Below are 26,477 nucleotides of genomic sequence, written 5' to 3' on the forward strand. Positions count from 1 at the left end.
ATGAAATTTATTATTACATTATTTATTCAAAAAATTATTATCCATTCAATTTGCATTTATTTTGAATAATTCAAGATTTATTTTTAATTGAATTAAAATTTATGTGAATTTTTATAATGTTAGACTTCATTCTCAAAATTTTTTAAATTTTGTTATTCATTTTTTGACCAATAAATATGATTTAATATTCACCTAAAGTTTGAAAATTAGAGAACCTTTTTATGAACCTTCATCCTGTTCTAATTTTTAATTCCTTAAGCTGTTTGCTTAGCGGTTTACATCTTGAAATGTTGTGACAAGTATTTTTAAATGTGGGTGATCCAGATTTTGAAATTTATAAAGATTGACAAATAAGGTTATAGTTTTGGTTGAGTCCAAAAATACTTGCATCCTTAGTTGATTCACAGACAATTTGTTAAAAATAATCTGCACTTCGCATTTCCTCTGTTTGCATGTGATGTTCTTGTTTTCTCTTTCATTGCTCTTACTAGATTAATTCACTTTTTTAACATCAGGTGCAACTCCTGCTCAACAATCACTCGGTTCCCACGCTACAATGATCCATTAAAGGTATTGAAGTTTCATTATCTGATTAAGAAGTTTTTACTTCATATACTTCCCCATATCCTTTTCTGTGCAGCTTGTGGAAACAAGAAAGGGGCGCTGTGGGGAGTGGGCAAATTGCTTTACACTCTATTGTCGAGCTTTTGGTTATGAATCTCGCCTGGTTAGTAATCCTGTGAAAATTATTTGTTGTTTTTTACTTGGCTTTTATACTGGTGTTGGAGAATTTAATATTCAAGTTTGAACCTCTTGAGGCATAATGCTCCAAAAGAGTCTAGTCTTCTTTTTTCTTTTTTCTTTTTCCAAGAAATGGTTTAATAATTGAATTATTACACCTGACTTTTGAATTCATGACTTAATCCAAAATGATAGGGATTTAAATCACACTTTTGAAACCCAAGATGGACTCAAAGGAAGGCAAGTGTATAATTTCCTATGTCCATTTAAAATTTTGATATTATTGTTCAGAGGAAAGCTTTGCAACATAGGATGTGTCGATCTTTTTAGTTCCCACCTCTTCTTAGCAATAATTACAAAACATTTAACTATGGGAGAGTGAAAAGGATTTATATTCTTATGATTCACACAACAAAATGATAGTGTACCAATCAATAAGTATCATACATGTAACAATAAATAATACAAATCAACAATATCCATGCACATCATGCTCTCCAATTCATGTAAAAATGAATAATATAACTCAACAATGTTCATGCATATAGTGTTTCATGTGTGTTACCTCCCATAAACTGCTCACTACTAGTAGAAGCTCATGCGAATAATCCATATCTTTTTTAACTCTCAACCCAAAGATGAAAGCTCCCATGCCTTTAGGACATGGCAATTCGGGGATGACCAATCTTAACAAGTACTCGATAGAAGGCCATATAAGAGGTGACCCCCATATCAATGAATTATATTTTTAGGATTCCAACCTAAGACTATACCCTGTGTATCTTGGGACTTATAACTCAAGGGCTAGACCTATATCATATCTTTTAGAACTTATAACCCAAGAGCAAGACCAACCTCTTACGTTTAGAGACTATAATCTAGGGGCAAGACCATTTTCACACTCACATCAAAGTGTCTTCCCGAAGGGATTTAGGGATTTTCACCCAATAATGAATGGTCCTGCATATAAATAATATATGGAAATTACCATCTAAAATAAAATCAACATATCAACTTGGGGAGTATTATCTCTTATACCGACCACAAATCCAAGAGAATGCAACAATCTCTAAGACATAGTTGTTAAAGGCGTGCTTACAGCATGCCTAGGCCCAAGGCTCAACCACTTCCTTGTTATAGTGCCTTGCTTGACAAGTTGTGTGCCTTGTTGGAGAAGCATGCCTTGTCTACTTTATTTTTCTTTTTCAATACATTTATTTTAAAATTTTCTAACTATATATTGAAATTTATATAATTTCATTACTTTTTAATTGAATGTTTTTTTTAAATATTTGGGCTCTTAAACTTTTTGTTGCTTGGATAGGATTTTGATCATATTGTATAAAATTGATATGCATCCTAAGTTGTGTTTCACTTTGCTTCAGCGTGCGCCTTGTGTTATGCCTTGTGCATTTTAAAGCTAGGCTCCAAGAAAACAATCTAGCAATTGTATCATGTTTTTCCTTGTTCATTATGATGACAAAATATATGTATTCCTACTTTTATGTGCAGGTGTGCACCATGCTTTAGTACACTAAATAGGATGCTACATCACAAGTATCACATTTTATTTACAAGATAATCCACATTCAATCTATTTTGTTCAACACAAGCATTTCACATGAATTTCCATATCAATATTTGACAATCGTATTCACATCCATTTTGGTTTCTTGATTTCCTCCTCTTGTACTGGTTCCTTTGATCCCATATTGGGGCTTTCCAAGAAGTTTTAACATATGGTTTCGGAGATTTCTGACATTCTTGGGAATTTCTAAGATATAAGAAGAGGAGATGACAGATTTAAACTGGATGAAAACGGGGCTGATATAAGGCTCAGCAATGAAGGCTAAGCACAACAGTTGGCCAAAAGGGCCAAAGAAAAAATGGCAATGAAGGCCTAGAAGAAGATGATACAGATTGCATAATTGTTACCTGCTCTACCTTGAAGGAATGGATAAATTCTCGCTCTTGATTCTCAAAAAGGATGTGTACAACTTATATAGAAACGAGGCTATAGCTAATTTAGGACTAAATCAGGGATCCTAGGCAGATTTTTAGTGAAGAAATAAGGAAAGTAATAAAAAATATACAACCATACAAATCAATTACAATATTTACAAACAAGTTATAGTCATTCAATTCTAGACATAATTTGTCAAATCTTCCAACAAACTGACTTTTGAAAGCTGTTACATTGAAATAATATGTAAATATGGTGTTTCCTTTTGTTGTATTTGTCAGCTAAATTACATGGAAACTTCACAATATGTGAAGTATCCATGTTGGACATGACATCAGGAAGGGTTCGGGTAAGGCATGTGTGCAACATGCTTATTGATCATATTTGTACTCATTGGTATTGTCTAACAAGGACAATAATGAATGACTTCATATTTTATTATAAGTAACTTCAGATTTGTTTGGATAGTTTATCTTAGTTGTACATATTTAATTTTCTTTGATGAATAGAATGAGTAGAAAGGGCAATTAGATTATTTATCCATATTCCCATGTCCTAAGATGTGGGGATTAAACAAATCTGACATAAATCTGAGAGTTAGACAAGCTAGCACCTGAGATGCGTACCCTAGCCTCTGTAACACAATTTGTTAGGCATTTCAACCATAAAAAAACCTGTTGAACAACCAATTCTCTAAAAGCTTAAGCTTGTAGGATTTCAGTCCACATTATATAGCTTGCTTTCCAACAACCTCCCTCAAATGTAGCCTCCATTTTTTAGCATACACTTGGGCTTTATAAATCAGGGAAATAAACATATAGTGATAAGATTCAAACACTTGACCTCCCGCCAAATGCAGCTCTACTACAATATTGAACAACCAATTTTCCTAAAAGCTTAAGCTTGTAGGATTTGGGTCCACAATACATATCATGCTCTCTCCAACAAAACCTTCTCCATGGATAAAAAATTCCATTGGTTTTGATGCATACATATTAAGAATTTGATCCTAAATAAAGTTTCATTGATATATTTGTAACATTAATGACAATTTATCAAAAGGAGGTTAATAGTTTTTCTGTATGATAAACAGGATTAATATAAATCTAAAGGCATATTAGTTTTTCTATTTGAATTTTATACATTTTATCTACTAGAATTTAAAGACCATGGCATCATGTTTGGTTTTCACCGTGACAAGTTTCTATAATGTGAGTACTCATTAATTCTAATCACTGAAATTTCCCCAGCGGTGGCGAATTGGCATGTTTCATAATGCCTTCTCAATTTTGGAAATTCATATTTCTAGTTTTATATGATAGTTCTGGGATATATTGTTAAAAATTGATTAATTGCAAGAAAGATGTGAGCTAAAATTAAATATACGTGTAGGAATGTCAACTTTAATGTAGAAATTCTAGCTTTTTGCATTTATATTTCTTTCTATTGTATCGACCAATGGAAAGGGAATTTTAATGGGACTTCTAGTCATATACAATAGAAAGAAATATAAAGGGAATTTTAAGAACCTGAAGTTCAAGGGAAGTCATATCTCTGCTTCCTTTCTTGTGTTTCAATTCCAGATTCTGGATTTCACAGATCACGTTTGGACGGAATGCTTCTCACATTGTTTTGGAAGGTAAACTTCATTTCCTGATGGAGATCTTTATTTATTTATTTATTTATGTTGAACCATGCTATAATTCTTGTGATTCTTTGGCCGATGTAAACTACACAGTAAAAAATGTGTTGAGCTTTTATCATTTTACAGATGGATGCATCTTGATCCTTGTGAAGCAATATTTGACAATCCATTGTTATATGAAAAGGGGTACTTCTCTGTCACAGATATGGATATATTTCTTGAATTATCTCTTCATTGTTTTTCTTAATCTTGGACAAATCTTTTAGCTCTGAGCTTTCTCAGTATTAAATGTTTAACCTCATACTTTTTCTTAAAGCTGGAACAAGAAATTGAATTATATAATTGCTATGGCAAAAGATGGAGTTTATGATGTCACTAAACGCTACACAAGAAAGTGGCATGAGGTAATAAGATTATTGTAACATTCATTCATCATCAGTTTTTCAGTCAAGGGCAATTATTTATTCTGCCCTTCGCATACGTGCATGCTTGCTGTTTTGTTCAGTTTTTGATGGGGCACGAATATTTTCATGTTACAGGTTTTGTCCAGGCGAAATATTACTACAGAGGCTGAACTCTCTGCTGTTCTTGCTATTATAACAAAGGACTGTAGAAAAGGTTTTACATCTCAAGTGCTTTCTACACTTGAGGAGCGTGATAGGAATGAAATGGAAGCAATTGAGAGAGAGTACCATTCTAAAGATTATGCTTCAACCTTGTTACCTGGAAGACAGAGTGGGGACAAAGAGTGGAGGATTTCAAGATCAGAATTTGGTTCTGATGAGAATTCCTCTTTGAGTAGTTCTTCTTGCCCAGTTCGTATGTGCATTGATGAGCATGTGACAAGAGTTACAATGCACTTTATCCTGTCCTTTATTCATTCATTTTGAACTCTCTTTCTAAATCTAGAGCTGTTGAAATCCTCAAGATGTTCAAAAGGATTGTTGTGGAGCTCAGGGATTCCCCTTTTCGAATGAGGAAAACTTCCATAAAGTCAGATTCTAGTAGTGGAAAATTTTTCGTGGATCAGATGCTGCCCTCTTTTGGTGAGTTGCTTGAAGCTCTTAGCCTGAAGAGTGAGTTGGGAACAGATGGGAGGGTTGAAATTTGTTTGGCTGGTGATCCTGTTAAAACCTCGTTAGCGTTGCCTGTTGTGTTGGATGGGTTAGATGATGCGATCCACAATTTTAGCAACTGTGAGAACTTTGGTAAAGATTCCCTCTCATTGCCACTTGTGAAGTTAAACAGAATATGTTCTGGTTTTGTCCTTGCAAGTGGCGAGGAGCTTCCTTTTGGAATTGTAAGTAAAATTTTTGCTGGTGTCTTTTTTCACTGTATCGTTTGAGTTATATGGAGTGTATCCTTAAATGTTTATTTATTAATCCAATCTTGAAAATGATTTTTTTTTCCTCTTTTTCAGGCCACATCCGCATTTGATGGAATTCAAAAGTCTAAATGGGAAGAACCAAATGGTGCAAGAGGTACTCTTGACCAAATTAATGATGAAACTCCTTTTGTCATCATAATCATGAGACAACCAAACAGAGAAAAAGAAAACTAAAAATAAAATAAAAATGAACATGAGAAGTTTGATATATGATGATTTTTAGGAATTTAAAGTCAAATGCTTTGTTTATTTTTTATTTCCCTTCCATTTCTTTCTACCTTTTCTCAATAGACATTCTCTAACATATCCAATTTCCAACCCAAGCCATCCTCTTGATAGCATTGACAACTGAGTTTTGATCTCACACCTGCTCGAACAATCAGAGGTTGTTGTACAAATCTAATTTCTATGTTAAGTTACTATTCTGGGTTATTTGTAGATTGATATGTGGTAGAATCTCAGGAGCTTTGAAGTTATTATTTTTTTTATATAGGAAATGAAAAAGGGATATATTGATAGAAAAAAAAAATACAAGAGAAGGATGAGGAATCCTCCCACCAAAGAAAAACTAAACTACAAGAATACGAAAACAAGAAAATACAATGTAAAAACATTCAATCTCTCCAGATTATACCAAACCATTGGAATTACACACTGCTAGCCAATCAAGTTGTAACACATTAAGGGGAATCCCCTTAAAAACCTTGGAACAAAAAGTCCAAAGAGAAGTGAGGAAATGAATAGAATCCCAAAGATTCTCTGAATTCCTTACTTTATCCTAAAAAATCCTCACATTTCTTTCTCGCCACACAACCCAAATTAAAGCAATGCATGCAGCTTGCCACAAAACTATCCCTTTCTTAGATAAACCAAAACCATTATAATTTATGGACATCATGTCAGAAATGCTCCTCGGGGGAACCCAATCCGTGTTGGCTAACTGAAATAATCTGTGCCACAACCCCATCGTCAAAGAGTAATGTAGGAAAAGATGATCTGTTGATTCTCCATGATTCATGCACAACTTACAAATATTAGGACTAAGAGCTTTGTAGGGTCTTTTCAATTGTAGCAAGTCATTAGTATTTACCTTCTTGTGTGCCACTAACCAGACAAAGGACTTGACTTTGAAAAGGACTTGAGAATTCCGAATGAACTTAGTAGGGAAAATTAGAGGAGAACTAGAAAATTGGGATAAGGCAAGAAAGAAAAATTTGACCGTAAAAAGCCCTGAAGAAGATAAAGACCAGGATCTCGCATCTAAAACCGAATGTGATAAATGCAAACAATCAAGTGACCGCATGAGGTCTTCTAAATCTTCTATCTCGAAATCGTAAAGGTTACGGCGGAAATTAAAGTTCCAAGAGAAGGGACGAGTAGAACCGAGAATTGAAGATATAGGAATATTTTTATCCGTGACTACTCTAAATAGTCTTGGATATTAGGATCCCAAAGGTTGGTCCCCCCACCAAAAGTCTTCCCAGAACCGAATTCTTTCCCTATATCCTACCACAAACTGAGTAAACTTGGAAAACTCCTAAAAGACTTGTGCGATAGCCTTCCAAGGACAACGATGTGATCATCTGACTATAGTGTTGGCATCCCAACCATTGGAGTGTGATCCATAAATGCTTAAAATAACCTGATGCCACAGAGCTAAACCCTCCCTAGGGTACCTCCATAACCATTTCCCTAAGAGAGCGAGATTCCTTAGAGAAATCTTCCCAAATCCCAATCCCCCTTTTGCCTTCGAATTACACACTACATCCCAACTAACAAGATGATCTCTTTTACCTTCTCCAACCCCTGACCATAAAAAATCCCTTTGCAATCTCTCAATTTTTGCAGCCATTGAAGCGGGTATCTTAAACAAGGAAAGGAAGTAGCTAGGCATGTGGGTGAGGCAAGATTGGATAAGAGTTATCCTACCTCCAAAAGATAAATAAGCCTTTTGTCACCCATCTAATCTCCTCGAGATCCTCTCAATCACTGGATCCCAAAAGCCACAAGCCTTGGGATTCCCTCCCAAAGGAAGACCCAGGTAGAGTATAGGCCAAACAGAAGTCTTGCAAACAAGCAACTCGGTCAACCTAGAAAGATGATTCTATTCAAGATTGATGCCGTAAATATTACTCTTCCTCTCCACGGAGACCTTCAGCGTTCTTACCATATTCTCTCTTAAAAGATTAACTCTAATACAATCATGTTTAGCACATAGAAGGTATTCAACGGGCACAAAAAGGCAAGGCTACATAAGAGAACACAAAAAACAACTCTCTCTCTCTCTCTCTCTCTCTCTCTCTCTCAATCAATCAACAACTTTGATGAAGCTATTATATCCTGGGTCATTTGCAGATTGATATGTGGTAGAATCTCAGGAGCTTTAAATTGAAAATGTTAAGCTACCAATTTGACCCAAAAAACTTAAGTTGTTTGATAATTGGCCAACAATGTGTGTCAAGCAACAAGGCTTTGATGCCATGTTAGCTACCAATTTGACTTAAAAGTTTAAGTTGTTAGGTAATAGGCTAATAGCGTATATCAAGTCAATTTAGGTTAAAGCCTTAACAGAAAACAAAACAAATGATCCAGATGATGTAACTTGTGCTCTCAGCAAGCATCATGTTTCTTAAGCTAAGTTCAATCCCTTTCAATGACTTCATGAAGAAAAACTGGCTCTGATGACATTAAGGATGCAAAAGGTGACAGTTGCAAAATTACTATTTTTATAAACAAAACTTGTTTTTTTATTCAAGAATCATTAATGTACTAGAAGAAATAATGTGTCGGTAAAGGTGCAACTAGCTCATGTAGCATCTGGACGGAAAACCCCTGCAATTATTTTGATTCATTGACTTAGAATGCTTCTTTTGCCATGTACCTTTAGCTTCCTTTTTGGAATTTATATTGCTAAATCTCTATGAAATACAAATCTATTGATCTTTGTTCTTGGGAGTCCAAATATACACCTTGCATTTGATTATTAGGATTTATGGTACAAGGATGTCCTTACTTCTGCCTCTCAAAGATGTTTTCAGAACATCCATTTTTTTCCATTTTCTCAAAACAAAATTGAGCATTGCACAACACTAACACAACCAAACCCAACCACCCCCAACCCGAATCCAAAGGTTGATAGTAGTGAACAAGTTATATCATAATGATAACTATGCGAAGGGTAGAAAAGATCTAGTTAATTCTAGTTGGAAGGGTGGATAATGCAAAGAAGTTGCCCTATGAATTAAGGTGTAAGGTAGGTGAACTTCCGTCTTCTTATATGGGGCTTCCACTAGGCACTTCTTTTAAATCAATGATGGCTTGGGATGGAGTGGGAGAGCGGTTTTGCAAAAAGCTATCGATGTGGCAAAGACTATGTTTCTAAAAGGGGAGGCTTACTTTCATCTGGAGCACAGTATCTAACTTGTGCATCTATTTTATGTCATTGTTTTCCATTTTGGTAAAAGTGAGAATGAGGTTTGAGAAGATTCAAGGAGACTTTCTTTGGGGAGGAGGGGCTTTGGAGAATAGTGAAGTGGTCAATTGTCTACACAAAGAAAAGAAGGGGGCTTTTGGTGTTAGAAGTCTTTCTTTACTTAATAAGGCTCTTTTGTGTAAGTGGAGATAGTGATATGCATATGAAAGGGGAGTTTTCTTTGGAGATGGTTTATAAGTGGAAAATATGGGCAGGAAGAAGGCAAAGAGGGTCTTATGATGTGAGAAATGGGCATGGTGTTTGGTTATGGAAATCAATCAAGAAGAATACAAATATCTTTAATTGTAGAATTTCCCTCTTTTTATGGAAAATGGGAGAAAGTTGAAGTTTTGGAAAGATAGGTGATGTGGGAATGTGCCCTTGTACATTTCTTTAACATCTTTGTATGCTTTAACCTTATCAAAAGAGGTTTACGTCGTAGATTCCTGGGACCGGACAGGTGAGAGGTGTCATTGGAACTAGACATTTAAATGATTGGGAACTGGATCATGTAGAGTTTTTCTTCTCTAGATTGCTAGGTAAGGTGGTGAATAGAGAGGAGGACAGGGTAGTGTGGATGGATGCAAGGATAAATAAATTTTCCATGAAGTCTCTTTATGTTGTCTTAGAGTCAAGGAGGTCAATTCCTTGTTTGGTGAGAGTCATTTTGAATCCATGGCTTCCATCTAAAGCAAGTTCCTTCGTGTGGGAAGCTTGTTGGGGTAAGGTTTTGACTCTTGATTAGTTTCATAGAAGAGGATGGACATTGGTTAATAGATGCATGCTATGTAAAGTTAAAGAAGAATAAATTGATCATATTTTTCACTGTACCAAGACTAGGGTTCTTTGGCAGTTGTTTTTCTTTTGGTTTGGTGTTCCTTAGGTATTGTTCATGTATTCAGAGAGTTTCTTTTTTGGACAATTTGGAAAGAGAGAAATTAATGGTCATTTGAGAGCAAGGAGTGATCTATGTTCTAAAGAGCCTATTCCTTGGTAATTTCTTTTTGTGGGTAAAGGTGTACATAGGTGAAGGCTTAATGCCTTTAATTGGTTTTGTTGATTGATTGGGTTTTCATCAAGGGAGAGATGCTTCTTTATAAAATTTTATTATTGCCTATCAAACAACAACAACAATAATAATATGTATGTGTGTGTGTGTGTGTGTGTGTGTGTGTGTTTGTGTGTATATAAACAAAAAAGAAGAGACGAGGAAGAAGAGAAGAAGAAAAAGGAGATGAAAATGATCACACTCAAGTGAACTGAAATTTTATATGAGAGTTTTTCTCTCTTTATCTTCCGCACAGCCTCAAGTTTTAACTCACTTTTATTATATTATGTGTTTTAATAATTGAATTTGGTCTTGTAGGTTGTTGGATTATATACAAAGTAAACAATAAGATGCAAGAACTTGTGGCATATGAGTTGATGTCAGCTAATGATGCTCCAGAGAGAGATCCAATGGATTGGTACGCTTTTCTGAAACATAATGCTATGGTTTATCTTTTTCTCCAATGTTACTTCAATTTTATTTCCTTTAACAAAGAACTCGAAAATGTAGAAGTTTTAAAATAATTTAGCTATATTTTACCTTCTATCCTTTTTTTTCTAAAACAAACAAGAATTTTGATGTTCATCCTGTTTTTCCCCTCTTCTTGATACTTTCTAAGATTCAAATGGAGTTTTAAGAAATGAAAGTTAGAATCTTGCAGTAGCCAAATGACAGGAATAAGAAAGATTAGCAGATTACTCAAGAAGAGTAATTACAGATGCAGACAGGACTGGGAAGTTAACTATGTTTTAAAATTTTAAAATATAGATATTTAATTAACTGCCAGAATTTAAAAGGTATAGATCCAGAGTATTTCATTGTTTCAAGCGTCATGCTCATCAGTCTTTCTTTTAAGATGATTATCAACTTAATGCCACTCATCTCTGAGGTGGTTTTGGAGCCAAATCTCTGGAAATATGATTTATATATATACCCACACAAGAATGTATCTAAGCAGGGGACAAGATAATAGAACTTTGAATAAAATGGAGTGGCAAATTAATTCTGCAGTAACATTGTGTGGCTAAATTAGGAGTGGTCCTGTTTCTGTTTATCTCAGGTCCTCTTGTGAGTTTTGTTCTAGGTAGAAGATTCTAGATTGTTGTTAATGAGCGCATTGGAGTCAGGTCGAGGAGTGCTTTCTTTTAGTAAAACCAACAGCAAAATGACCATGTAAATTTGGAGGGTTTGCTATATATCTTGAGGTAGATAGGTTTAGGCTAAATCAGATGGAAAGGTATCTCATTGTTACTCTTTTTTGCCCAAAAGAAGAGATCCAACTGGGGCAAACCCTCATACATGCAAGATAAACAAGGAAAACACCCAAAAAGGAGAAGGAAATTAGCTCAACAGATAAGTCCATTGGCAAAATGATATTATCAAAGGAAGACAACCAGTATGGGCAAACCTTATACATGGAAAGTAAACAAGGAAACATACAAAAGAGAGAAGCCAACAAGAGCAACAGCTATGGCCCACGAACTCAGTCCAAAGTTAAACTTTTAAATTGCGTTGGAATCTTCTGGAACTCGTGTGATTAGGACAGGTGATCTGTTATCTCCTGGTAAGTTCTTATTTTGAGGAAAGCTTTTGATGGATCTATACGAATCCAATTTATCTTTCTATTATGTTGTTCCTCTAATAACTATTAGATGGATGTCTAGATATTTTAGGTGCCGTCTTGGTTACAAATCATTCCAGGTAACTCTTAATTGATTGCAATGGATGAGGTTCCTAGTTTAGCAGAGCAAACAGGGCAGTTTCTCCCAGAAGGGTTGTTTCCTTCTTCCTATCTTTGGTATTCTTCTGGGAGCCCTATCTTGAACTAGGGTCATTCAAGAGCAATTGTTAAAAATTGTCAGAAATGATTAGATTCAGGATGCGTTTAGTATATGGGCATGGGACTGGAAATATGATGAGAATGGAGGTGTATCATAATCTCATGCAGAAGAGAGGAATCAAAATCCTAGGAGAAGTGAGATTTGGTCTCCATAACAATGAATTTTTTATTCCTATTCTCATTCTCAAAAACAATCCAAACACATTAGTGAATAGGAGATGGAACTGATTTCTCATTCTCATTCTCTATTCTAGCATTCTAAAAATGACCTCAGTGAAATTCTCATTAGTCTTGAAGGGTTATAAGCTTTATTTTTAAAAGCTTGCTTGCAAATTTGCATGCTGATTTCTCATCTTCTGCTTCCAACTTTACCTGTTCAAAGATTATAAGTCAAAGGTTCTTTCTTTAGACAGTTAAAGATGATGGAGAGAACTTTGCAATAAGATGATTGGATATTCAGCCTATTTTAAACTTAAGTCCCTATTCCGGAACTTACTCCCAAGATTTTGGGTGATCGGATGAAGATTGTGGATGAAGGCAACATCAAAAAAGTATGGTGAAAACTGGGATGGTTGGGCCTTCCCGCAAGTTTCAGGTCTTTATACAGTTCAGGGAAGAGCATTTCCAAAAATGATCTCTTCTTTGATTAAGGGAACCTGGATTTGGGATGAGGATGAGGATGAAGTTGCTGAACACGGTATCTGGTGTCAGAATGTACCCTCTAGATGCCGTTCCCTATTTATTTAGTATTAGCTATAGGTACCAACATTTACAAACCTAAAGGCAGTCTTGAGGTGTTTTGCCAAATTGAGATTATTCTTAATAGTTTCTAATTTAGTTCATTTTTCTCTCTTGCAAAATTTAACTCTCATTGCTATGAAATAATCTTCAACCCTATCATCACTATCAGTATTTGGATCATCCAAAGAATTGTATCACATCTAATTGTTCCATCCTCCTCCCTATTAGTGTCGATGTCCACTCATTCTTCTTTATCTGACAATTGCAATATTTTCTTTTCATTATCTATCAATAATTAAATAATAACTATGAGCCCAACCATTACAACAGTCATTAACCCTTCTATTTCTCCTCAATCTCTCCCCATTTTTCTTTTCTTTTAAAAGATTTAGCGAAAGCTAAGAAAACCCTTACCATAGTTGTTAAAGGCACACCTCAAGTGCGCCTAAGCCCTAGGCCTAGCAACTCCCTAGCTATGGTGCCTTAACTACTAATACACACACTTTTGCCTATTTTCTATTTTCTTTACACTTTAATTCGTGAAATGTATGACCGTATATTGAAATGTTATATAATCACATTAGTTTTTTGTTGGATACTTGTCTTGATATTTTTTATTTTTTATTTTTTGGTTGCTTAGATTAAAATTTAGATCATATTTGATGATATGAGTGTATGCTAATGCTTGGATGTCCAAATCAAGAGTATTTTATAAATTGATGTGCATTGCAGCTTACTTCACTCAAGTGAGTGCTTTGGGTTGGAACTGTGCCTGGCCCTATGAGATCTTTGCTTCTTAGGTGCTTCTTGTGCTGTATAAAATTATAACCTTTGTTTTATAAATGATTTAACCGAAGCCCTAGACCTAAGGCTCAATACCTATGTGTGGATCTTGCCACACAACAGGTGTTGCACGCCCTTTGGTTTTGGTTTTTATTTATTTGAAAACAATTATTTATCTATTTTTTGGAAAGTTTATTTTAGTTGTTTTGATTTGGGGTCACCACTTATTTTATTTTTTGCATGTTGCATGTTTTTTCTATGGCAGTTACCCCTTAATGCTAGTGTGCATTTCTGTTAGAAATTATTTTTCTTTAAGGTCTTGCATACTGTATACTCAGTCTTCTTGAGCCATTAGCGTTTTGCTTTTCAGGGTTGTCGAGGGAAGCAATGATGGGGGATCCAGCTGGCGTGTTTTAGATGAGCAGTTCTCTCAGAGGTTTGAAACCCGTTTCCAGCGTAAAACATTTAAGATTAATTCAGTGGGTCTTTCATCCAATGCATTCAGGTAAACATTTTCACAGAATTCATTTGAATGTGCATACAGGATCTAATTTTTCATGGGCATTAATTGTGGATAAGCATAGCAGGTTCAGGTTTCTGAAGGTACGAGATGTTGAAGCAACTTCTCGTCTGCAACTAGGTAGCATTGACCTCTATGCAAGAAGCAGTTAAGAGTCTGCAGTTGAGATTGTGAGCCAGGGTGCTTTGTCATTTCGTTGGGAAAGTCATAAATGTTCCATAGAGCGACTAAAGAAAAAGTTATGAATGGTTATTATAATTCATCTGCCTGCATTAATTATATTTGTGCGGCCAAAGGAAAAGGGTCTGGTCCCACAATCTGGAGTTTCTCAGTAGAGGCCATGTTGCTTCTTGATCATATTTCTTGAAAGGTTCAGAAAGCAAAAGCAAAAGAGAACTGGAAGAATAATTAGTCATACTTAATTTTCAATTGATATCTCAATATCTCAAACTACTTTGGTTGTTGATCGTCACGATCATTCGTTCAGATTTTCAAAGCTGTATCATGTTCGATGTGGGACCTGGAATGTGCCTCAAAAATAGCGTCCCGAGAGTGTAAATTGAGTTGTCATTTCTATGCAATACCGCTTCTGCAATGACGTAAGCTTCGATATGCAGGTTGCAGCTTCTGAAGTGAACAACTGGACTACTAGCGTACGGTGCAAGGAAAAGCCTTTTACCCTTTATGTTCCAAACCTCTTTGTGCCTGTGCAACACGTGATTGTCAACCCATATTCTTCATTTGGGGAGCAATATTTTCAAGTCTATTTTATGTTCATGTATGGCCAGTGACTTGTTATAGATTCAGCTGAGTCACAAATCAGGTTCTAGCCACAGGTCCTGGGATGCTACCATTGGCAAAGGCATTATACCTTTATAAACAACGAGTTGTAGCCTGGAACTTGAAGTTAACCTGGTTTTCACTGCCAGCCAACCTAATATTCATCTGAAAATATGCCAAGCCTCAACCTAGAATGCCAAATAAAACAAGAACCCTTTCAGCATGAAAATAAACCAAACCGAAACATGCATCTTAACTCGAGCATTCCTTCTAATATGGAGAGTTCCAACACAAGACCACTTCGGCCATGTGAAAATCAAGTCCACAACTCAGAATTGTCGTGACTTTTCTGTTTTGAAAAGACACTTTCTAAGTTATGGTTCCCAATTCCTCCCAACCATCAAGTTCACTGTCAATCTCAATGTCCAATAATTGGTCTGAACTATAAAGCGAAAACCAGGATATTAAGGTTGATCCCAACAGTGATCCTTTTAATCATTCCAAGGCCCCTTTTCCATTACAGACGGAAAAATAGAGCCATTTTTTTATTTCCACAAGGTACTAGCATTTGCAACCTGAGTCGGCCAAACAAGAGATTTCAAAGGAACTTCATGATTTGAACATTTGAATACAAGGCGTGTCCCATAGGAATTCTGAGAAAGGTGTTGACATAGAACCCCCATAATTCATGCATAGAATTGTGAACTGCATATTCAATCAAAATTCTGAAAGATTAAAATTGACAGGTTAATGATAATTCCAAATTACTCAAATGTAATCACCATCTTTCTTCTTTTCTTTGCTCCTTTTGAGTCAGTGGTTCAATGGTCCTCGATCTTCTTCAATCCCTTCATATCAGTGGTTTCCACCCTGCATTACAAACCATCCCATATTACTAAGGTATATACATTGTAGACAACCGAAGCTCTGAATGGAATTACATCAAACAAGAAGTCAATCAAACTAGCAATGTATATTTATGACATGTATTTACTGATTTTGGAAAGAAAATAGGACATGTAACGATGCAGTGTAATTCCACCAGAAACGTGAAAGGAAGAATAATATCCAGTCTTAGCTGCATCCCTCATTATATTAAGCACCGTAAATGGAAATTGACATTGTCCACTGGCTTAGAGAACAACGAGCTATACTGTATCATAAAGAGCATGTGCATTGTCTTAACACAACAACTTGTGATATCTCCAAGAAATAATAGCATGATCAGATTGTCAACTTAATGAATCCATTTCAATTTACCTTTTAAGCTTTTACGATTTACCGTCATCTAATAATATACAAACTACAAAATGTAGTTATTGGGCTTAAATTGCACCCATATTGATCTAAAATCAGAACTAGAAGATGCAATTCTTGTTCTATAGCAGTTTCCTGAGGTGCAAACAATCAGAAACAAACATTTGCATTCAATGATCAATTGATAAATACAAGAAGGATTGGTTATCTTTCAAAAATGTACAAAATATGGTAGAAAGTGATCCAAAACTAGAACTACAAGAACTAGCCCCTCCTCATAAAAGCCTGCATACATACGGGAAAGATATTGCAGTATGGAAAACTCCTATACATCCTATTCATAAAATAACTAATACAAAAACCACTACAAATCAGAAATTAGGACTAGTCGCAAGATAACTCCATACTTGGAACTTTAGGCAGCCTTATATATCTGGTATAGATGACCTCCTTTCAGAAGGCAATTACTGCTCAACCTAGTTGATAGGCCCATTGGTTGGTCAAGGCCAACATTTTTTTTTTACCGGAATGGCTAAGGCCAACATATCTCACACGACATGAAAATTCATCCCAAAAGATAAAATGCATTTTTCACTACCATTCATAAATTACATCTCATACCACATAAAATTCATCAACTCCCAGGAGCATCCCTTGGTTCTGTCACAAAATGAGGGCAATTATGATAATTACTTGCAGCAATGATGGTGTGAATTTTGTAATTCAACTAAATTGGCTTTTGGTTTGTGATTCATGGTAGAGGAGTAAACTCTTTGATCAGGTTTTGTATTCTGTGAGAAGGACCCCTCATCCTTCTTTTTTTTATCTGTAAAAACTAATCTTTGTTTCTGATAAAAAAAAATGATGGTGTGAGTTTTTAGTGCTCTTTTTGAGATAATTCTTTGTTCAGAAACATGGGAGAATAACCTAATCATCAACCAAATGATGAGAAGGGAAAAGCACCCTCTGGACTGGTGCAACATGTGTAAGCAGAGTGAGGAATCAGCCAACCACCTTTATATCCATCATTCAATGGCTTGCAACCTATGGTCTTTTATAGAATTTATTCATAAAAGGACTCTTTTGGAAAAACTATGATCTTTTATAGAATAACCTATGATCTTTCCTAAATCCTTGTTTTATTGGAAAAGGGACTCTTTTGGAGAGGGAAATTGCCCTTTTATAGAATTTATTCATTAACAGATTGGTGAGGGCCTAGGTCTTTTGTATTGTGTAATTTCTGTCCCATGAAGTTTTGCTTGTATACTTCACCTTTTATAGATTTTATTCATAATAGGTTGGTGGAGGCCTAGGTCTTTTGTATTGCATATTTCTTCCTTTGTTCCTTGAAGTTTTGCTTGTATACTTCTATACTAAGGTGATGCCCTTTTTAAGCATTTTATTAATATATTTCTGTTTTATATTATTAAAAATAATAGTAAGTTCAAAGTCATAGTACATTAAACTGTTAAACAAATTCCATTTATCAAAAAACCAATTGGTGTCTAACGAGGATAAACCAAACCTTTTATGGCATTTGACCTCATACCCTGCGGGTTTGTTCTAAAAGTCATCATTTAAGAGACCCATCCCTAGGCTTAAGAGTGGCATTGTTGTATCCTAAGTATCCCTCCCCCAACATGACACACTCATGAATCAAACCCATGACCTTTGGCTCCAATACCATGTTGGATCGAGTTTTGACCATCTCGTCTGAAAACCAATTGATGCTCAATGAAAACCATTTACGGCATTTGACATCACACCTCTCAAGCCTATTCTAAAAGTCATCATTTGGGTGAGTCATCCCTAGGCTTAAAAGGGGCATTGTTGCACCCCAACAAAATATATATACAAGGGAAAACATTAAGTAAGAAGCATTATAAGACAGTGAACTAGTTGAAATGCAAACATACCAAATTAAAACAAAAACTGAAAGAACAGAAGGCAATGCATGAAAAAAAAACACTAAGAAAAAGGAGGAGAAAGAAAGGATATGTTTTAGAAAAGAGAAACTTACGTGGATCCATATAGGACAATCTTTTGAACTTTTGTGATTTCAGAACCAGATTGATTGTCCTCAATAAAAATTGTTAAGCTGATCCAATTGAACAAGTAAGATCAACCAACAGTTCTCCAAGATACCACAACAAAATATATGAACACAAACAGATCCAACATACCTGCGAACATTTTGAAACTTGACATACTTCAAAACTATTGGCTTCCCCTACAAAAGAAAAATAATTGTAGCATAATGCACTCAATAAAATAATATTGAAGCCATGACATACTAAACAAGTTCTCTTTCATTAAGAAGAAACAATATAGCAATGGAACCCTCATGTATGTACCAAACCCTACCTTAAGGTTATCTGAGGATAAAGCAACTGTATCACTTGGAGGAAAGTCATTGACATTACTGGATATCAACATTACAAATAAGAACATCTGAATAAAATCACAATGAAATAAAACATTGTACAGTTTTCATCAAATCTTTAAAATGAAACTGAACATCTGTCAAACAATACCTAAATCCCATGTGCTCCTTATTTGAGAAAAGTTTCACAGTCTTGGGACCTGTAAATTAACTCTGCATTAGACTCATGAATATAATCAACTTAAGATGAGACAATGTAAAGAGACTTAAAAAGCAAATTAAAAGAAAACTGGGAAAAGAAGTTACAACAAAACCTTAAGAAAATGTCTTATTAGGAACACTGAACTAATGAAGACAATGTCAAAGGGATTAACCATTAGAAGATTACATCCTTACATCCTAAAAATATTCCACCATCCCAAGTTTGAAGGGAAGATTCCATGTAGTTTAATTAGCCACTTTATATTCTGCCACTTGACTTGCAAAACCTTAAACTAATTCCTATGATGTTTGGGTGTGCATCTGGCTCTAGATAAATTTGGATAATAGATGATTGCTGGGATCACTGTGAAGCAGGACCAAGTTCAGGCTTTAGCTTCCCTGTTCGATTGCGGGGCATGCCATGTGAAGGGGAATCCAAGAGTTATTTCCTTTTAGTATCCAATTTTAGGAAGGATTTATAAACATTTGGATCATTGAAAAGAGTCTATTCATCTTTCGGTGGTAGAATCACTCCTATGAACTCGTGTTTATCACTTCTTTCCTATTTGTTCCCAAAGTTCCAATTAAAGTGGCTTCAAGGATTGAGTGTTAATAGAGAGATGTTTTTCTTTTATTAGGAGTGGGGAAAGTAAAAAGAGATCACCTCGTTGGATGCAACCTAGTGTGTAGGGTTCTAGGTGTATGTATGATTTCCCTGCAAAATAGAGCCTTCATAGCAAAGTGGTTGTGCAAGTTTCCAAGGGAGAGCAACGTTAGTTAGCACAATGTCATTTTGAGTATCTATGGCCAGTCCACATTTTAATGGTTGGGATGCCAACACTATTGTTAAGTGGTCACACACACCATTATCCCTGGAAGGCTATTGCTCAAATCTTCTATAATTTTCCTCGTTTCACTTGCTTTTTTACCAGTGATGGTAAAAAGATGCACATTTTGGAGGACAATTGGTGTGGTGATTTACTCTTTCATCTTCAATACCCCCAACTCCTTGAAGTTGTAGGGATAGAGAGATTCCCCAATCTATTATTTTCGTACATTCCTTCCCTTTCTTGTCTTGGAGTTTTAAATTTTTCTGAACCTCTTAATAAAGGAAATTGAGGAATTAGATCTCTTGATGTTTTCTAAGCCCCATGTGTGTCTATCACCTTTTCACCCTGATGTGAGAGTTCGGTCCTTGAGCTCTTCAATAATGTCATCAGTTAGTTCATTCTTTAAAGCTCTTTATCATCTAAAGTCCTTTATCATTCATCCACCTCTATCTCTTTTGCTCTAGCTAATTTTATTTGGAAGTCTAAACCCCCTCCAAGTATAATGACTTTCATGTGATTTTTAGCTAGTAAAAGTGTTAGTACCAATCATCTCCTCTAAAAACTGAGATCCTTCAGAACTCTTAATTTGAAGTGGTGCGCCATGGGAAAAGAGAGTGGAGAATCAACTTATCATCTTTTCCTTCATTGCCAATCGATTTGAATTTGTAGCATAGATTATTCATCCTAATTTGGATTGACTGGGTCCCACCTTGTACAATGGTCTTTCAAAGGCTTTAACGATCATTCTAAAAGTAAGGTACAATATTGCTAAATTCAATTTGACTTGGAAAATATGGAGGAACAAAAAAATAAGGATTTTTAAGGATGTTTTGAGGACATCAAATACAATTAGGACATGTTTTACTCTTCTCCCTCCATTGGGCCCCTGCTAGTGGAGTAACCACAAGCACTCCTTTTAGCCTTATTTTATTAGATTGGCACCTTATATGCAAGTTGAAGAGATTGATTGAGAAGATCTTTGTATGGTCACCACAGCTGAAGGGTTTGTCAAGTTGAACTTTGATAGATATTCTTTAGTTACCTTAGAGCAAATTAGAATTAGTGGAGTGATTAAATATCATCGAGGTAAAGTGATAAAAGGTTACTTTAGACTTGTGTAAGGGTTTTACCATGGAGGCTAAGATCCTAGCTATGTTGCAAGGCCTCGTGTAGGCTAAAGCTTTGGGCTTGTCCAATCTTGTAGTGTAGGAGATTTTGTTGTTATTTCATAGGTGGCTAAAAAGGAAATAGGTCCATGGGTGGCTCCCCCAAATATTTGAAATCGTTACAAAGTTGGGATGCTATATTCATTTGGTGCCTCTCTTAGCTAATCAAGTAGGTGAACAAAAAATCTAATAAACTAATGAATTCAGAAAGGAAAAAAACAACAACTGCACCAAACTGAACTTAGTCAAGTCAGCTTTTTCAAAATTTCATATTTCATTCTCCAATGTACAATCTAACCCAATCCCAAAAAAGATACAAAAAAGAACTTTTAATTATTTGGTCCAAACTTTCACAATTCTCAAAGGCTCTCCTATTTCTCTCCTTCCAAATGGACCAAAAAAGGCATAAAGGAGCAACTCTCCTCCTATTCATCTTGGACCTTGGTTTCTATTGTTTATTACTTATTGTGATTTGTATCATCATGCGATCATGTGATGTTCTAGATTAGATTATCATGTGATTTGTTTATTGTCTGCATAAAAGATTTACATTATCATGCAAGTATGTATCATCTTATGTTGGATTATTATGTATGTGATATCCTAAATTAGATTATCATACTTTAAGGTCGCATAGATTAAGATGCCTTTAACCAAAAAAAAGGTGCAACCCCAACACATTGGAAGTATAGAAAAAACTGAAAAAAAAACAGATACGACCTAATCTTGATCCAAGCCCTCAATGATATCCATTATAGGAAGGTTTGCCCCACAAGGGATTTCTTATCCCAAAAGTTTTCAAGAAAAAGTCTTCTAATACTTAATTTGGATGCTCCTCTCCCCTGAAAATTCTGCTGTTTGTTCCTAGCCTCCTTCCATATGCACCAAAAGAAGCATAAAGGGGCCAAGTTCCACGTTCTCTTTCATCTTTTTTGCATTCTTGTCGTATTCTAATCTAAGAGAAGCATGCTAACAAACTTTGGAAATGCCACTGCAAGACAAACAAGGCCCCAAAGATTTCCAGTTTTTTTTTTTTTGATAAGTAAAGGATATTCATTCAAAAGGCACAACGCCACAAGGTATACAGGGAGTATACAAGGCAGCTAAGGCCTCAAAAAACAACAACAAAAGAATCACCTCCCTTTAAATGGAAATTATCCACTCTAGGAAACCTATAAGGGAGAACGCCTCCTCACCTACATACAATTTGGCCCAACTCCACAGATTACAAACAAAAAAATTCTTTAACTTCTGCACATTCAACACACCTCCCCTAAAAGCTAATCTATTCTTTTCCTTCCACACCGTCCAAAAGATACACAACGGAATGGCATCCCAAATCTTTTTCCTTTTCTTTCCCACAAACGAGCCCCTCCAGCTAGCTAAGACCTCCTTTACACTTTCTGGAAAAACCCATTTCACATCAACTAAACCAAAAACAATATCCCATAGAGCTCTAACCACTGTACAATGTATAAGGATATGATTTACACTTTCTTCCTCACAACCACACAGGAAGCAGCGATTTGGAAGTTGAAGCCCTCTTCTTTGAAGTCTATCCAAAGTGAGCACCTTCCCCCATGTCGCCTCCCACGCAAAAAAAGCAACTTTAGTTGGCACCCTTGCCACCCAAATGCTCCTAGAAGGAAAACCTGTATCAGCAGACCTCGCCAACAAACCCTTGCCACCCAAATCCCAAAGATTTCCAGTTTTGACACAATGGACTAAAATATGACATGTCAACACTTCCTTGACCTATAAAAACAAAGTCCACATTTAACCCCTCTTCATAGGCAATCAAAATCTTCTTCCAAACAACTTCCCAAGAAAGAAACATACCCTTAAAAGGGCTAGAATTCCATATTTTCTTTGCTATAAACTTCTTATAGATTTCAAAACCTAAGTAGTAGTAATACTAATAATAATAATAATACTAATACTAATACTAATAATAACAAAACTCTCAATTCTTTAGCCCTTCCATACCAATCTATCCTCTGCTAAACCCTGGATAGACACTGCATGAATGTGCTTAAAAAATCTTCACTTTCCCCATCCCCCCAAAGAAGAGAATCCATACAAAAGCAAGAGTTCCAACAACCTCTCTTATCCTCCACACACAGATCATTTACTTTTAATATTTCTATTAAAAGCAACTAGGAACAAGGGAAGTGATCTTTCAACTTAGAATCACCACTCCACCTATCTAACCAGAACTTGGTTTTAGCTCATTCCCAAAAGAGATACTAGTCCTGGGCCAACTCTCATTTTACACACATCTAATAGCTTTCTATACCATGGCATTTATGATGCTATGAACATGAAGTTAGTTCCAGACATAGCAAACAAAACCCCATTCTATTATGGAGAAAACCACCAGATTGTTTGTACCATTCTCAATATGACAAAATTGAGAAGAACACTGGCAGGAGAGTCAAATGCAAAAGGAGTAGCCAAGTTGAAATCTCAGATTGTGCCTTGCCAGATTTAATGCTGCCTAGTGCAGCTCCATTCAGAAATATGAAAGTTACAAGGTAAACCTATTGTAATGCATGTTACTTGATTCAGGCCAGTCCATCCAGCCTTAACAGCAAAAGCAATGGCAGCAAAAAAAAGATAAGAGAAAGCTCGAGCCAAGAGCATAAAGAATTGATGCTTGTAAGGGAAGTAGGAAGTCAAAGGTTATCAGAGTGTCTTAAAAGTCCTAAAAAAGTCACTTGGGCCTTGGAGAACATGGATCATGGTAAAGATCACTAAAAAATCATCATAATGGAAGAATGAAAGTCAAACTTCAACCTATCCATGGGAAGGAAATTAAGCAAGCAGAATTTTAGAGGATAAGAGTTATTTAATTATAAAATAATGCTGCAAAAAATATCTTTATAGAAGACATAAAGTCAGTTACAATCTAGGACTTTATGCAGAGGGATGCACTCTGAACAAGTACAGCAAAAAAAATAAATGTTCAAAGGCTTATTCATCATTGATTGCCTGCATACTATCATTAAAGAAGATTGGAGATAACAAGAAGCAATTAAATAAGAATAAAATGTAGCACAAACAGGCTTATGTTCACCTTCTTCTTCAGGTCCTTTGATGGCAATAGAATGCAGTTTAATAACTTGTGTAAACGGTATATAGATCAAAAGCTGCTCATCTGCATCACTCTCCAGATGCAAACCATCATCTTCTCTGTAACCCTAACTCAAACAAACAAATTAATTAAACAAATCCTTTGTTCTCCAATTGGTTTCCGAGGAAGTACAGGAAAAGAAGAAATAATGATTTTTGAATTTTTATTTCTTATTATTTAGTAACCAAGATAACAAAAACCTCCTAATAAAAGTTATATATAGATTAAGGAATCCATAGGATAATATAGTAATACAATCAAACATGAGGAGAGCGATACAACCCAAAAACAAAAACAAGAATCAAAGGAAATATTGTATAATTTTATCCAAAGGAAAAAAAAAAAGAAAAAGAAAACCCTAATTTTTTAAATCAAATTCCTTAGTTTTCCTTGTAATAGTAACGAGAGAAAAATACAAGCAGGAAGGAGGAAAAATAAACAAAACTTAGGCTTGCTTTTGGGAGAAATCATGAATATTTCCACATAAAAAGAAAAAAATAGTGAAGTATTCAAGAATAATATTGGAACAAGAAACCAGATTAGATCTTTAAAAAAATGGAAAGAAGGAAAAAGAAAAAACCCTAATTTCGTATTGCAATTGTAAGACAACGGAAAGAAGGAAGAAAAAAGAAACAAAAGAATATTAATCCCAGGCTTGTTTATATGTAAATCTCAATTAATTCCACATAAAAAGGCGAAATCCTTGTCAAATGAATCTTCGAGTGGCATATCATCAAAGAGATGAGTGCAAATGAAACGAGAAAAAAACAAATTGGAAAAGGTACCTGCTTGAGAGCATTGGCAAGAGATTGACTGGTGCTTTGGTTGAGGCACTCGACTCCAGTCCAGTCGATGAAGTCGAGTAGGTCAGCCTGATCGGAAGTCATATAATCAGAATACAGTTCTATAATATAAAGTTCTGCTTGATTGCTCAGAAACCGTGGGAAAATGAAAGAAAAGAAGACAGAATTTGGAATCTTTGAGACAACAAGTATTCCAAACTCAAACAAAGGGTCGGATTTTTCTTTGGTTTACTTTACGTTTTCTTGGCAACCAAACAAAGGAAAGAAATTTGTTAAAAAAGAAAAAGAAAAAAAGAATGAAGTGACTTGCTTGGTTTCTTTGAATTGCAGTGGCAGATTCGGCAGACATGCTGGATGAAGTAGAATTTTCCAGAGAGAACTTGAGAGAGAGAGAGAGAGAGAGAGAGAGAGAGCGAGAGAGTAGCAGGGAGGGCGACGGAGCAGACAGTGGTTAAAAGTTAACACTTAAAATGGTTCGGTAAGATCTCATGTAAACGACATCGTTTGGTTGGAAGTTGGAACGATCTCTTTTAAAACGGCGTCGTTTCAGAGGAAGCCATCCACGTCTAATTCGAGTCCTCGTTGCAATTCGTACGTATGGCGTCTACAGACTCCATTTTCTCGGACACGTTACGACTTACGAGCAATGATTTTAGAATCAAAGCGATAATTGAGTCGGATAAGTTATATACTTATATATATAATTTATTTTCTATTAAAATTAAAATAATATATAAATTTAAAATTGATAAAAAAAAAATTAAATGAATAATATTTTAAATTTTATTAAATAAAATATATATATAATATTTAAATATGAAAGTACTTTTTAAAAATGAAAAAATAATTCCATGTAATTTTACCTATATATAAAAAGTTATATATCTTATTATTTTATAAATTTTAAAAATATTATATTATTTTTATATTATTTACATATTTATTATTTATTAAGGAAATTATATTTTAGTTATTGTATGATTATCTTGACATAATTAGCTGATTGTATAGGAGCATAATTTACCTTATATTTCTGATTCTATAGCTATAATTTAGGAGAAGATCAGATCAAATATATGTATATATATACTACATTCTGTTAATGAGAAAAGTATCCAATTTGAAGCCAATCTCTTTATTCTTGTCATGGTATCAGAGCCAGAACAACAAACCACCATGGCTGGCAATCAGAAGGCTTCTGGATCAGAAAACAAGACCATCGATCCTTCACATCCCCTCTATATTCATCATTCAGATCAACCAGGCCATCTTTTGGTGCCCATCAAATTAAATGGGGTCAACTATCAATCATGGAGCAAAGCAGTTATTCATGCCCTTACTGCCAAGAAGAAGATCGGCTTCGTCAACGGGACAGTTGAAGAACCATCGCAGGAAGATGAACCCTTTCTGTTTGAACAGTGGAATCAATGCAACAGCATGATACTTTCTTGGCTAACTCATGCTGTTGAATCGGACATTGCTGAAGGAATTATCCATGCTAAAACAGCACGCGAAGTGTGGGTTGATTTACGCGACCAGTTTTCTCAAAAGAATGCTCCAGCGGTTTTTCAAATACAGAAATCAATCGCCACCATGTCGCAAGGAACGATGACAGTAGCTGCATATTTTACAAAGATCAAAGCCTTATGGGACGAGCTTGAGACATACCGTTCCCCGCTGACCTGCAACCAACGACAAACACATCTCGAGCAAAGGGAGGAAGACCGTCTTATGCAATTTCTAATGGGTTTGAATGAGTCATATAAGGCAGTGAGATCCAATAT

General features: G+C 35.4%; 2 protein-coding genes across 2 annotated transcripts in view; one reads left to right on the forward strand and one right to left on the reverse strand.

Annotated features, from left to right (window-relative positions):
• LOC117930909 (peptide-N(4)-(N-acetyl-beta-glucosaminyl)asparagine amidase) overlaps positions 1-14,911 on the forward strand; it is a 48,859-nt gene extending 33,948 nt beyond the window's left edge. The window contains 11 exon segments of the mRNA XM_034851696.1: positions 516-570; positions 641-727; positions 4,288-4,343; positions 4,476-4,535; positions 4,666-4,753; positions 4,889-5,195; positions 5,198-5,649; positions 5,770-5,830; positions 10,575-10,674; positions 13,991-14,125; positions 14,208-14,911. Of these exon segments, the coding sequence (XP_034707587.1) occupies positions 516-570; positions 641-727; positions 4,288-4,343; positions 4,476-4,535; positions 4,666-4,753; positions 4,889-5,195; positions 5,198-5,649; positions 5,770-5,830; positions 10,575-10,674; positions 13,991-14,125; positions 14,208-14,292 (1,486 nt within the window). The 3' untranslated portion in view covers positions 14,293-14,911.
• A 498-nt stretch (positions 14,912-15,409) lies between these two features.
• Positions 15,410-25,127, reverse strand: LOC117930910 (PITH domain-containing protein At3g04780). Its single transcript, XM_034851697.1, has 8 exons — positions 25,004-25,127; positions 24,676-24,762; positions 23,834-23,957; positions 18,712-18,760; positions 18,542-18,599; positions 18,361-18,407; positions 18,198-18,275; positions 15,410-15,790 (listed from the first exon to the last, which is right to left on the reverse strand). The coding sequence occupies exons 1-8, from the start codon at positions 25,040-25,042 to the stop codon at positions 15,742-15,744; spliced, it is 531 nt and encodes a 176-aa protein (XP_034707588.1). The 5' UTR covers positions 25,043-25,127; the 3' UTR covers positions 15,410-15,741.
• Positions 25,128-26,477: the final 1,350 nt, after the last annotated feature.

The sequence above is a fragment of the Vitis riparia genome, chromosome 14, assembly GCF_004353265.1.
Source record: "Vitis riparia cultivar Riparia Gloire de Montpellier isolate 1030 chromosome 14, EGFV_Vit.rip_1.0, whole genome shotgun sequence".
Lineage (NCBI taxonomy): Eukaryota > Viridiplantae > Streptophyta > Magnoliopsida > Vitales > Vitaceae > Vitis > Vitis riparia.